Source organism: Rhamphochromis longiceps, linkage group LG18, assembly GCF_057381845.1.
Source record: "Rhamphochromis longiceps isolate RC_006_pf linkage group LG18, R_longiceps_female_GT1.1, whole genome shotgun sequence".
NCBI lineage: Eukaryota > Metazoa > Chordata > Actinopteri > Cichliformes > Cichlidae > Rhamphochromis > Rhamphochromis longiceps.
This window is the reverse complement of record NC_140574.1, coordinates 31,048,346-31,062,726: the sequence shown is the minus strand read 5'-3', so window position 1 is coordinate 31,062,726 and position 14,381 is coordinate 31,048,346. Positions and strand designations below refer to the sequence as shown.

At 40.8% G+C, this 14,381-nt stretch overlaps 1 protein-coding gene across 14 annotated transcripts in view; it reads right to left on the bottom strand.

Moving 5' to 3' along the window:
• ctnnd2b (catenin (cadherin-associated protein), delta 2b) overlaps positions 1-14,381 on the bottom strand; it is a 232,199-nt gene that overhangs the window by 24,296 nt on the left and 193,522 nt on the right. For all 14 annotated transcript variants that reach the window (XM_085388030.1, XM_085388031.1, XM_085388028.1 and 11 more), the window contains 3 exons: positions 9,902-10,088; positions 4,294-4,411; positions 743-925 (listed from right to left, as the gene is read on the bottom strand). In XM_085388030.1, the coding sequence (XP_085244156.1) occupies positions 743-925; positions 4,294-4,411; positions 9,902-10,088 (488 nt within the window). The remainder of the gene's footprint in view (positions 1-742; positions 926-4,293; positions 4,412-9,901; positions 10,089-14,381) is intronic.

Sequence of the window (14,381 nt, the reverse complement as noted above, 5' to 3'; positions counted from 1 at the left end):
TGGTTTTGAAAAGAAGCAGTCAAAGGGATCCCTCAAAAAATATTTCAAAGGGTTTTAATAGCTGTAAAATACAGTATAATGTAAATAATACATAAAATAAATAACGCATTAATCATATTAGCCATTGTGCAGACTTCACCAGGTTGATTTCACAGATCAGATGAGCAGCAGCAGAAACTTTTTAGCATAAGTCAACAGGTAACTGTCACCTTTGATTACTGCAGCTACTTCCTTCTTAACACACATGAAAGTTTCTAAAAGTACATGTAAATCTCCAATTTCTCTAGACAAAATTTGTGTCATTTGCATCAGTCATCTTCTTGCAGTTTGGAAGAGCTAAGGGTGCGGCTGGCTGAGTAGAGCATGTAAGAGGCAGGACACAGAAATATTCTCACATGGGTGCACTACGTACTTCAAAGCTTGAGTGTTTAATAATAAGGTTGCGATGCACCTTGGGAAAATGCCTTTTTGTTATAGACTAGCTTTTGGAGCCAGTCTTAAATGGTCACGTAAGGGACTGCAGATATTTATTCAGCATTTTTAGCTCTCGTGGTCACTGCTCAGTGTGATACCTGTGTATGTTAGCATTATCCCCAGATTTGTCAGGTCACTCAGGTCTTTCCCTTTATCAGAATACTGTTCAGAGAAAACAGCCACCATGTATTTGTCACCACAGTCATAATCTATCAGATTGTTATATGACAATGAATGCTGACCAGTTTCTCCATTCTTCTGTTCTCACCTGGTCATGTCCCTTCTTTTTCTTCTTCTTCTTGCCCCAACATCCCGAACTCTCTGCGTCCTTCCCTCCAGTATCACATAACAAGCCGTCCAACTCTTCCGACCCCCCCTGCTGGCTGTGAGAGGTCTCCGCAGCCAGACGGTACGACAAGTTCCTCAGGATGCACACACAGTTCTCTACAGTCTGATGGAGGGAGGTAATGAAAGAGACAGAGAGCAAAAGAGAAAGACACAGAGGTGACGGACAGAAAGATGGCCACCACTAAAACATCCCCAACCAAACTCTGGACCGGACTGTATACACAGCAAATAAACTCAGATAGACACACATGCAGCGCACATAATAAAAAGAGAGACACACACGCACGCTAATCCTATTGTTGTGAGTGTCTATGCAGTCAACAGTCACAGTCTTTGATCTTGTGAAGGATTTCTACGGATTAAAAACTTCACATCTACTTGTGAAGGGCCTCCACTTGACGCACAAACTCACACACAAACACCCACACAGCTAGAAACACAAAAACACCATCAAACACACATGTATCTGTGGCACAGAAACATATACACATGGATGCAAATGTGCTCAAATAAAAGCATGCTGAAAAACTCTCGCTAGAGATGTTTCTGTGTCACTGACCATCTGGATTGAGTAATACATGGTACACTCTAAAAAAAAGACTAGAAAACAAAGAAACAAAATGAAAGTTTATTTTTAAATCAAAAAGGCTTGAGATCGCTCCCTATTGCTGATGGTGAAATCCCCAAATTACACTAAATCGACAAAAATTTTCACTTAATTCAATTAAATTCTGGTGAATTCAGGCGTTCCAATTACTTTCATGGCCACAGATGTATAAAATCTGCACCGAAGCATGAAGACCAAAGACTCTACAAACATTTGTGAAAGACTGGGTCGCTCTCAGGAGCTCAATGACTTCCAGTGTGGTACACTGGAATGTGAAAGTGAAAGTCCTGAGTGTCCATATCACTCAGGACCTGTCATGGTCCTGGTCACATTAACACCCTGGTTAAGAAAGCCCAGCAGCGTCTCTTCTTCCTCAGAAGACTCAGGGACTTTCATCAGCCACTGAAGGTGCTTAAGAACTTTTACTCCTGCACCATCGAGAGCGTCCTGACGGGAAACATCTGGACCTGGCTTGGAAAACAGCACCAAGCAGGACAGATGAGATCTGCAAAGAGTGGTGCGCTCGGCCGAACATATCATTTGATCAGAGCTTTCTGACCTGCTGTCCATCTGCACCAAGCAATGCAAGACCAAAGCCAGGAAGATCATGATGGACCTCTCCCATCCCAACAATGGACTCTTCTCACTTTTGAGGTCTAGGAAGCGCTTCCACTCCCTTAAGGCCAAAACACAGAGAATTGGGAGGAGCTTCTTCCCCCAGGCTATTCGGGTCCTGAACCAGGTGTAGGACTGCACGCACTCTGTTTATTTGCACACTTCTTATAATGTCTTTCATAAATTCTTATTTGCACATTTTACTGTAAATTTCTAAGTTAAAATCTGTAAATTTTGTAGTAATCTGTAAATCTGTAAATCTTACTGTGAATTCTTACTGTCATTTAATGGTCAGGCATTGCACAGCAATAAGCATTTCACCACGTCATACTGCATATGGTTACTAGACTTGTAGTCAGACCGCCTAGACCAAGACCAAGACAATACCAAGACCAGAGGGTATCGAGACCAAGACAGACTGAGTCAAGACTAAGACAAAGTCGAGACGAGACCGAGACAAAAAAGTCTTTAAACTGCAGCCAGATTCTGCTTCGTTTACGAGTGCGATGCACTCGCACAGCCCTCCTCACCCGTTTCTACGGTCTCACAAGAACGAGGGATCCGAGACCAAGACAAAACCAAGACCAAAGTCCGTCGAGACCAAGACAAGACCAAGACCACGTAAAAGTGGTCTCGGGTCTCGAGACCACGACCAGTCTCGAGACATCCAACTCTAATGGTTGCATGTGACAAATAAAATTTGAATGTGAATTTGATAGGATGCCACTAGTGCAACACGTACCGTCGTGAAATTTCCTGCCTACTAAATATTCCACAGCCAATTGTTAATGGTATCATATTAAAGTGGAAGTAACCTTGTGGATGCTGAGGCACATAGTCGCCAACTTTCAGTTCAGAGTCAGTCACTACAACTTTCACATGGCCTTCACATTAACTCAACAACAGTGCGTAGAGAGTGCAGTGTTGTTTTAAATTGTCAAATCATTTCCCCACATATTCACACTTATTGCTGAACGTCTTCCCGTCTTCTTTTTGTTCCTTCTATATCCAATGAAGTGATTCATCTCTTGCCAATATATATATAATTAGTCCACACATTGAGCACTGTCATAGCTCAACTGACCTCAGCCATGATCCTGGCAGATCATCTCATCTAGACGCCAAATGACATTACCTCATTACTTAGCTTTCTATACATCCAATCGGCAAAATTCACGTAGGGTGCGTTATTTAAGCATCTTCAATTGATCACAGTTACAGAACATCTGCAAGCCGCTGTGCAACCCACCTCTACCTCTGCTCCTTATTTCATGCTGTATGTGACTTAATATCTGTTATTAATGCTTGCTGTGTTCTGTGTTGCATTTTACTGTTGCTGTCCAAAAACAGAACAGAGCCACACTGACAGATATGAATTACTGCAGACTGACATAACAGTCTTCCTCTCACTACACCTGACACTCAAAAGAATACACAAAAGATTTTTTAAAAACTTTTAAACTTCAGCTTTTCCAGTCATGGCTCAAAGTTTCCTGAATCCTGTTGTTGGCATTAAATTTAAAAAATGTTTTTTCACAACTATATTGAGTTAAATGTTTAAAAATAGTTCAAACTTCTTTGGACAGTGAGTTATGTTTATGTTATGTTTATGTCAATATTATCTTGGATTAGGGTAGGCACCAATTTTAACAGGTCTGAAACTGGTTCACAACAACTGAGGTCAGATCTTTGTACTGGTAAATGTTTTTTTTGGAGTATTTAAACGAATGAATACAGGGATCAACTGATTTGCAAATCATTAAATCTTACACAGCTTTTTGGATACAGCTTGTGTGCTGTGAATGTAGCAACAAAAAACTTTAACCTGTGCATCATTTTTTGCAGCGTATTTGTGGCCTGCAAGCTTTGAACATGATTGAGAGTGATTATGCATATACAGTGATCGCATACAGTCTGTGAGGGAAAAGATTAAACACATTTGCATTTTCCACATGCAGATTTATGCAAATCATAAATAGTACACATGTTTGGAAAGCAAAAGCACCACGTGCATTTGAGTTCTTGATGATATGTGTACAAACAAGAGGACACACACAAACACATTTGCAGGGCCCTTCCACATCATTCTCTTTTACTGTGTGCAGGTGTGTGTGTGTGTGTGTGTGTGTGTGTGTGTGTGTGTGTGTGTGTGTGTGTGTGTGTGTGTGTGTGTGTGTGAATGAGCTAGAGGCTATTTGAGTTTGTATGCCTTGCAGATATTTGCGTTCATTTGTGTGTATGTGCATTACCTTGCTGTCAATCTCGCTGCTCCCCAGAGCGGTCTGGATGACATAGAGCAGAGCGTCAGTCAGACCCTCGCACTCCCTCATCCTCCTACGGGCTTCCTCACCTGCAGAGCTCACATTCCTGTAAAACAGACAAACAGAACAGCTTTTAGAAGATTCCACACACCAAATTGCCCATTAGTTTTTGTTTCCTCACAGGTTTTCTGAGTGCGAGCACATGTGCTTGTTGAAATGTATGGAAATGCTTGTCTGTGTGACAGAGAGGAGAGAGGCTGGATGTAATGTCCTTTAAATGTCAGGCTATTAGAGATGGCTAGGAAATGCTTGTGCCCTCAGTGTCAGTGAGAAATGGCACCAAGACAAAGCTCTGCATTTGATTTTTCTCAGAGAATAACAAATTAATTTAAAAAGGCATGGTGCTGTTTAGCTGCAAGACGACACCTCTAATTCATTTTGTCACACAAATAAACACCAAATGCAGAAATATGAATGGCAATTATGCATTTAATTAAGTTATGTAAACTCTGTTAACATCCGAATACTCCATTGCCTCTGAATTGGCTATTTATGATAGTGAAGGTTATTACAATGTGTGGTTAATGTGCAGATACAAAACTCAAAAATAGTGCACTATTAATGGCTTCACAAATTTTCTACCGTTTTAAAATAAATGCTTTCAAAGTAGACAAAAAAAAACTTATCAGCCAATGGGCATCCAAAAATATGGAATTAAGACGATTATAATCAGGTATTACCAGTATGGCAATTTAAAAAGTTTTAGACTGTTTAACACACAATCATAGACTACCCTTTCCTTAGAAATTCAAGTGCTCTGTGTATCTTGTGTCCAGTACTGACTTTTTCCTGGCCACAAAAATAGCATTTAGCTTAAAAGTAGCTATCAAGTCAATTCAGAGAAATTAAAACTGATGCTGGGGGCTTTCCAACGATGCACTGAGCATTTCTTTTGCACTGACCTCTTGTCAGTCTCAGTGTATTTAAACATCACTGTGCATTTATTCATTAGTTATTATCAATCTCTGACTCTCTTTTACATTGAGTCTTTTGCCCCGTCTCCCTCCCTGAGCCTGGGTCTGCCTCGATTTATTCCTGTTAAAAGGCAGTTTTTTGTTCCCACTGTCATCAAGTGCTTGTTCATAGGGGGTTGTCTGATTGTTGGGGTTTTCTCTCGTGTTATTGTTGGATTTTTACCTTACAATTTACAACTCTTACAACTCTGTTGTTTTATGCAGCACATGTAGCAGAGTAGCACCACAGCTGAACACAGTAAGTTGTGATTGTTGGAAAGTCAGTCAACAATATCTCCTGCCCTACTTTTGTGATGTAAATATAACTCTAACACACATGTGTACATTAAGAATTTTGGCTGATATAGACATACACCTCCTAAAAATAAATGTTGCTGGAAATCGATGTAATGGAAAAGGTGTTTCGCCTGCAGTGGGAGGATTAGAAGCCTCACATTTATCAACTCTTCTCAACAGTGAAATGAATAAGAGAGAAAAATGTAGAACATAAAACCCTCGATATTTAAACAAGCATATACAGTGCGGAAATTAGATATTATCCAGCAAGAACACAAAGAGAAACACTTGTACTGTTGGAGGCGTGGCTGAAGTATTTCTCTACCATAACCAGCATCAAAAAGCCTAACCAGTAAAAACAAAGGTGCATTCAGTAAGAAAAAAATATTTTATTGAGGGTTTACGGGAAGAAAAAAAAAAGACCTTAATGGAGTGTCACTGGACTTACAACGACAAAAACAAAACTCAACTGACAAAAATCACGAAGAAATGGTAGAACAGCAAAAGCTCTAACTGTAGAGTTTCCAAACAGTGTATAAACTGAATGAGGTCCTGTACTGGTAAATGGTTAGATGTCTGATCCCAAGCTACTCGTCCTAAACAAAAAGGCAAAAGCCATTTTTATTCACTCCCAGGCTGTGTTTATAAAAGCTACCAGTTTTCAAAGCTTCATGGAATCACTCTGGATTTTTTTTAATAGCCAGTCATGTTTGTTTTAATACCCAAGTCTGTTGAGGTCGTGTAGTTCTGAATGTATTGGTGAGAGTTTGAGAGAGAGGCCTGACCTTAAATGTAATGCAAAAAAACCTCCAAACATGTAGCGGTGAAGTTACATGTTTAAGTAATGCAGCGGGCTGTTTAATTCTGACCCTCAGCGGAATGTCTCTCAGTTTTATTAAGTTATGAGAGCATTATATTTTCACTATACTGTCAAATAATTGCTTAAATATTTCAGGTTGTTGACAATCTGTGTGCTAGTCTGAATCTTTCTCTTTTTGTCTTGAGCCCAAACACACAGACACACTGACTAAAAGCACTGTGAGCCACACAGGGCACACGCCGATAAACGCCAAAGTAAAGAACACTTAAGAATATTTGTAAACCTCTTTATATACTTCTTTCTTGCAGACATTTCCCACATTTTGGCTACTACCTGCTAATAGATTCAGTTTAATTAACCACACTCAATTACAGATAATTAATCCCTCTGAAGCGTTCCCTTGCAAACCACTGCTACAGATTATCTCTCATTATGATCTTTCGGTGTGAAGAATCTAAATAAGGAGAGAATCACAATGCAGGACAAAGGTTACATGTCTATAAAGCAGGTTTTAAAAGCGAGCACAATTGATTAACCCACAGCGTGCCGCTACAGCTGAGGGAAAATGTCCATCGACAAAAATGTCACTCTTTGAAGAGCCTATTTCTTTGTCTTTCTCTAATCTTTAATTCTCTAATCAAAAAACAAAGTCTCATTCGATATATTTATTTAGCTTTGCCCTTGTTTGTGTGCACATTTAGTTCTCTCTTTGACAGCTGGCAGGATGTATCTACAAGTACATGGAGCAATTTAATGTCCAAAACTGCATTATAATCCATCAGTAGTTCTCATTTTGCTCATTTAGGGACTACATAATGGACAATTTAGATTGTTGCTTTCAGATTTTAATGGCAAATGTTTTTTGTAACAAAGCAACAAAGCAAAAGAAAGTCCACAAAAAATCATTGTAAAGAAGGATTCTGCAAAAAGGCTATATCAAGTCAGTGATTATTACAGGCCTTCAATGTATTCTTTAACCCACACAGATCATTCGTTCTATGGACTGATGGTAGATCAGTTGAGAGCTAAAGAAAAGCCTGTTGCCTTATTATATAAGACTGCAAGAGTTGGTGCTGCATTTCTGTGTGTAGTTTCAGTGAGAAAGGTTCAAATGTCCCCTGATGAGAAGCATTTAAAAGAATCACATTCTTGCCTTCATTCACCCATATTGATACCAGATAGTGACGTAATTTGTCCCAGAAGCGTGGCAGAGGCATGTCTGCAAGTACAGTGAATAAATGGGTTAACTGTCTCTTCATTAGCTGCCATATTCAATGCACATAATTCACATTCAGCAGTCTGACAGCACAAGTTTTAGCTCTTCCCGTTAGCCGGTTCGACAGCATATGGCGTGAAGCAGCAAGTTAGCAGAGGGAGAAAATGTGCCTGTGTGAAAGTGAGAGACAGTGTGGCTGAGACGGCGTGAGACAGAAGAAGAAAGGCATAAAGGAGGGATAATATGATCGAGAGAGGAGAAACGGAGTAATAGGACGAGATGGAAATGGAGCGAGGGAGGAGAAAGTGACTAAAAGAGGGAGAGAGAGAAAATGAGAATGTGAGGCGGATAATGGGAGATGGAAGAGAGAGAGAGAGAGAGAGAGCAGGTGGCCGGCGATATACCAAACCCGCCATGAAATATTCAATCTTTAATCAGACTCCCAGCATTCCCTAACAAGGCGTGAGAAAGATGAATTAGCCCTTCGAGTTTAGGGAGCTGATCCACACAAAGCTATCTCCTGCAACACACTCACGCCAACTAGAATCAAAAAACACACACGCACTGCTGTATCAGATGTGTGCCTTCTCTCTCTCTCTCTCTCTCTCTCTCTCTCTCTCTCACACACACACACACCAGCAGCTACAGAAGCCTCTGTAAGTAGCCAGTATGTGTAGCTTATTTTCACTGGGGGAGGATGAGGAGATATATCGCGGCTGAGATTAATGGCCCACACACCGAGTTAGGCAGAGGGACAAACAGACATGCGCGTGTCGACAGGAAGCAAGACATGCAAATACAGTCATGGCAGCGTTCCCACTCAGCTCCCGCTGCACCCTGTGCCACATCCTCGAGAGGAAATGTGTCGAAATAGCCCCCAGTCCAACTGTCAAAAAATTCAGTGAATGATGTGAGCTGCTGCATTATTAAAGCAAACTTATTTGTTCTGTTGTATAACGTGCTGTCAGTGTGCAGGGATATGGACAGATGCAGGGTCGATTCAACCAATAAGGTACGTACAGACTGTTTTAGGTGGACTTGTCATAATACTGCAAGCTATGTTTTCTGTTCTTATTTTGATGTAGAAGGCTGTGATGGATTCAAATGAATAGCACATCAAAAAATGTCTCGTAGACTGCTTACACGTCTGCATCAGAAAGATTTATGAGCTCAGAGTCAACCACAGAAATTTCATCATGAAGATTTTGTAATGCTGAAAGCCTCTCACTGATACAAAGATTATGAATCACTATTGTTTTGGATTGTGACCTCTGAAAATGCAAAACCGATCAAGTCTCCTCGTCCAGTTTCACATATGTCTTGTGTGAACCTCTCACATGGTTTCATTTAGGTCACTACTTAAGGCAGAAAGACATCCAATTATCCAATTTTGCACAAAAGTTGAGTATAAGAGAAAAACCTGGTGTTTTTGTACTCTTTCTTTCTTCCTTTGTAGCCTGACATTTGCCTGGAACCTGAAGAAGAAACTGAACGTGCTCCAGTGACGCTCTGTGGAATCATTTGTTTAGATTTGAGTCGCAAATTACATCACCAGCTGCTAATATATCCTCCTTTGTAGTCTGGTTGTACTCATCCCGGTGTTTTTGCCCCAAGTGGCAAAACCAGTTTGTTGTTTCCATCTTCTGCAGAAACAATTTTCTTGGATATTTTACAAAGTATTGTGTTTAGTTGGTGGTTGCTGACCCAAGGTTTCCCAGAAGAACATTACTCAAAGCATCACACTCTCTTGCTCTGCCAGCTTGCCTTCTTCCCATAATGCATCCTGGTGCCAGGTGTTGTTCAGGTAACAAATAGTGACATACTGTGTGTTATCAGAACCAGCTTTCACATTTTTTCATACGCAAAAGGTTTATTTTTAATCCAACGTGCTGGAGTAAAAGACCCAAAACAAAATGATAAAAGCACGTGTCACTACTGAACTGTAAGACTAGCACCACGTCTCCAGTGAGAAAAAGCAAAGCCACAGCAGCTCTGAAGCCAAACGATGACTCATCTTAAATGCAGCTAATTCTCTCAGTTCTCTCTGTGTATAGGGCGTTAAAAATAACACAGCGTACAATTTAAAAATAACACTGTTTTAACTAACAGAGACTTTTTTAGATGTGGCCGGTAACAGTAGGACTGTGAACAGCACAACATCTTCAAAAAGAGACTTCTCCAGTTGTATGTTGGATTCTTGAAATGTGTGAATACTGTTTTTTTCCCTAAGGAACAGGTAGAGACACCTACCGCAGACAGCCGGTGGCATTGCGGAGAACCTGGGAGGAGTGTAGGTGCAGTTTGCGGTCCTCTTGCGTGTGCGGGGAGGTGTCCCAGCCCGAGTGTGGGATGATCACAGCGTTGGTCAGAACGGCCAAAGCGTCCTGGATGATGGGCATCTTCAGGGCATCACATGATGACAAGTTCCACAAAACACCTGAGGATGGCAAGGAGATGGAAGTTGAAAAACAAAGAAGAGTTCAGAGAAAAGAAAAGGAAAAGCAGGAAGGAGACAGAAAGAAAGGCAGACACAGAAACATCTTCAGGCCAGAAACCACTTAAATATTTAGTAGGTTTTAGTGAGCTGCTTGATTCAGCAAACACTGCAACACAGACAGCTACTGGCTTTACAGCAATCTGAAGAGCCAGACACATGTTCTTAAAACTAGCATGACAGACATTTCCAGAGCTTGACATGTTACAGGAAGTAAAGCAGGTATGGATAATGAAATTAACAATGGCAGACGACGCCAGCGGTTATTGTTCTATGCAGATGTCTGTGTATTCTCCATTGCATTGTCAGTATTCAGACGTGCCCTCAAAAACACTCCAAAATATCCTTCTGCCTTTCTGTCCTTTATGTAAATAAAAGCTTGCACAGAGCGAGTAAAACTGTGGCCTTATAGGCAGACGTAACTAGATTTAACCGATGATGCATACACCCATTCATGGGGCCAAGAGCATCACTGAGCTGTTTGAGTATAAATTTAGGATCTGGGCTTCGTGGTCATTAGTTATTATTGAAGATGTTGGCGGGACATGTTAGACTGCATTTATTAAAACATCAAATGAGGAATTATTTCATGAAGGTGGTGTTCTAGTCCTTCAGCAGACACTTGTAGAATGAACGCCACGCTGTAGTGAAGCTGCTCTGGTATCACTCAAACGCTGTCAGGAAGCTACCACTGTGTTTTGTACTACCCAAAACATGTACATGTACTGTTTTGTACTGCCATGGATCAAATAAAGAAACAGACAAACAATTACTGGTGCAGAGATATCTGTAACTATCCAACTATTAAGACTTTTTACTTCCACAGGAGTAAAGTCTGCTACGCTAACGCCTTATAACTAACCTTAAAGTTTAGTTTCAAGTCACCGGTGGGCTGCTGTAATTAATGATGTACTAAAGGCAGTAAATCACTTAGACAAAATTCCACTGCACATTTCTCCTGTTCTTAATCCTCACCTGAATTGAACATACAGTGACCAACCAACCAAGAAACTGGAGTAACTTTCCTCTATCCTACCACTTAAGGTCCACTTCTCTAGCCAGTTGCCACACACACACACACACACACATATAGTTCGCTGACTCGAGTGACTCACCCACAGAGACACACAAACACATACAGTGCACATATCAGGCTGAACCTATCAAGAAAAGGACAAAGAGGGTAAGAGGCAAATCACCATATTTCGACATTGAGCACTCCGATTTCTTGAGAGGTTTCACATATGTATAAGCTCACACTCGTGCACGCAAATTGTGATAACCTTGAAGTACTACAACGTCGTAATTCTTGTTGACCTTCATCTTACAAATTGCCTGCGCTCTAATCTATGTATTCCTGTAATTATATGTTAGAGCATTTGAGAGTGTCCACCCATAGTCATATCTGCACTTATCTAGCACTCTCTTTTATGGTAGTAATTATAGCCGTAGTAGTGGTAAAGCATCCTATCCTCAGATCTGTGTGGGAGTGTGTGCTTGGAATAAGGCGTCCTCTCTTCGGAGCTGTGTTGTTCACTCACGGCTGAGCAGCAACTCTGTAATTACAGCTTCTGTTATCTGTCTTTGTGAGTTTGTATGAATTTGTTCTCGTGTGCGTTTGTGTGCACGTCTTTGAGTGCCATCTAAGCCCCTTGACAAATCAGTCTTAACCCTGTCTGCTGTTTGGACCCTGTGTGTTTAAGACGGTGCAGTCCCGCTTTGTGGTCAGAAGGAGTTTCTAAATGATTAGCTTCTGGTTCTATGACAGCAATTAGCTGGGAGTGTCATGTTAGCAAAACAGACTAGCTGCCACTTCATTTTTTCTCCTGCTCAACAGGCCAAAGGCGGCATGCTGTTTCTTGTTTTCTTCAGTAACCTTGGCATTTAATATAATAATTGCAGCTGACTTTTGCATCTGTGAGTCAGCGAATTTTGGTGTCTTTAACTCTTTAAAGGTGCCATTTGCTAAGCGTACAGATTTTGCTGAATATTAGCTTAGCAATAGCAATACTGGCTACAGTAAAAAAACTACATCTCATTAATTCTACTAAAAAATGCTTTCTTAACACTTCTCATCTTGTTAGCTAACAAAATACGCTGTTATATCAAAGGACAGCCTAACTAGGGTTTTGTTCAGAGATAATAAATGATAAACTCTGACTTTAGTACCTTAATATCTTTAGAGTAATCATCTCAAAGTATAACACCTCATTAATCATTATTTTTGGAGCAGACACCATTATCAAGCAATGTTCACAGTTAGTGCCTGCTTTTAACATATGACCTGCTAAATGGGATAGTAAGGGACAGTAGACAGCAGTAGTCCAGGAGGAGGGAAGCAAAAACAGCTGGCAACTGCAAAGGCTGAGTGAGTTGCATGTGAGGATGGACAATAAGGAAGTAGAAAAGGACTTGTATCAGTGGGCTAGGCAGAGAGACTGAGCTAGAAAGGATGTGCAGCAGGTTAGGGTTATCAAGGGCAGGAATGGAAGTGTGCTAACAGGTGAGGAGAGTGTGTTAAGAAGATTGAAGGAGCAGGAGGTGCTCATGAGTGTAGAAAATTAGAGCGTGGAGAACAGATGTGAATCATGATGTCACAGACATATGACGTGCAGAGGATTAGCAAGAAGGAAGTGAAAAGAATGAGGGGTGGATAGGCAGTTGATCCAGATGCCATACATGAGGAGGTTTGGAGATTTCTATGGGAGAGGGCTGTTGAGTTTTACACCAGTTTGCTTATCAATTTCAGAAGGAAGAAGTTTTCTAGTACTCGTTTTCAAGAACAAGAAGCAGAGCTGTAGCAGCTACAGAGAGACAAAATTCACGAGCCATACCATGAAGATATGAGAAAGAGCATTTATGTGAAAATGGAGCAGTTGTTCCATTTTCACATAAATGGCCTCCTTGACTCCTGACTCAAACCAGCGTTCCTCCCTAACCAGGATGTCTATAGTCTCATCACTGAAAGAGTGGCCATTGTGGAGTCTTGGCCTGATGAGGTAGCTCTTCTGCACTGAGCAATCTGCTTAACCAGGTTGTTTGGTTTCCCCGATGTATAATTCACAGCACTCCTCTTGTAGTGCCCAACAGTATATTATTCTGTGCCAGGGGAAGTGATCCTTGGGGTGGACTAGTTTTTTGGTGTAAAATGCCTTGGGGGTTGAAAGCCAAAGAGACACAGTGTTTCAAGAAAATGTAACTCATTTGTTCTCATAATTCTGACACATAAGGCATCATCAAAATCTTTCATTTAGACATACTGTATGAATGAACAACAGTGATCTGTAGTGAGGAGATGAAAGAGAGCCTGGAGAAGTGGAGGTATGCACTGGAGAGAAGAGGAACAAAAGTCAGTTGAAGCAAGACAGAACACATTTGTTTGTGAGAGGGAGACAAGTGAAAGGGTGGGAAAGTGAACATGGTAGAGACGGTGACAGTAGATGAGTTTAAATACCTGGATTCACCATTCCAAAGCAACGGACAGTGCACAAGAGAGGTGGAGTGTCAGGAATGATTTATGACAGAAGAAAAGGAGCAAGAGTGAAAGGGAAGCTTTACAGGAGAGACCTTCTATAATGTATACTTGGAGATGGCAGCATGAAAAAAAGAGACAAGTTGAAGATGTTAAGATTTTCATTGGGAGTGACCAGGATCAACTAGAATAGAAATGTATATATTTCAGATGGAGAACTAGGGTTGAGTGGTTTGAAGACAATGTTAGAAAGGTAATAGCTAGATGGTTTGGACATGTGCAGAGGAGAAATACTGGATATATTGGACAAAGGATGCTGAATATGGAGCTTGCACGCAGGCAGGAGAAAAAGAGACTACAGAGAGGATTAATGGGTGTAGTGAAGGAGGTAATGCAGAAGGCTGGTGGGACAGAAGAGGATGCTAGAGATCAGGTGTGATGAAGACCGATGATCTGCTATGGCGACCCCTAAAGGGAGCAGCTAAAAGAAGAAGAAGAATCAGCTAGGCACAAAGGTCTCGGATGTAATTTAAGTAAACAACACAATGCACCGATTATTTCTCTCTTGGACAGTAATGTTAAGTAGTAGTTGTTGTTTTTTAATGACACTAAAACTACAAGCAGTTTATATAAGGATAGTTTTGGTTATGTAGATTTTCAAAATTTCTGACGAAACCTTAATATGTTTTTTTTAAATTCCACTTGTTGCTAGCAGCATCACTTTGAAGAATCAATGTCTTTATATCTCTGGATTCTCATGCACA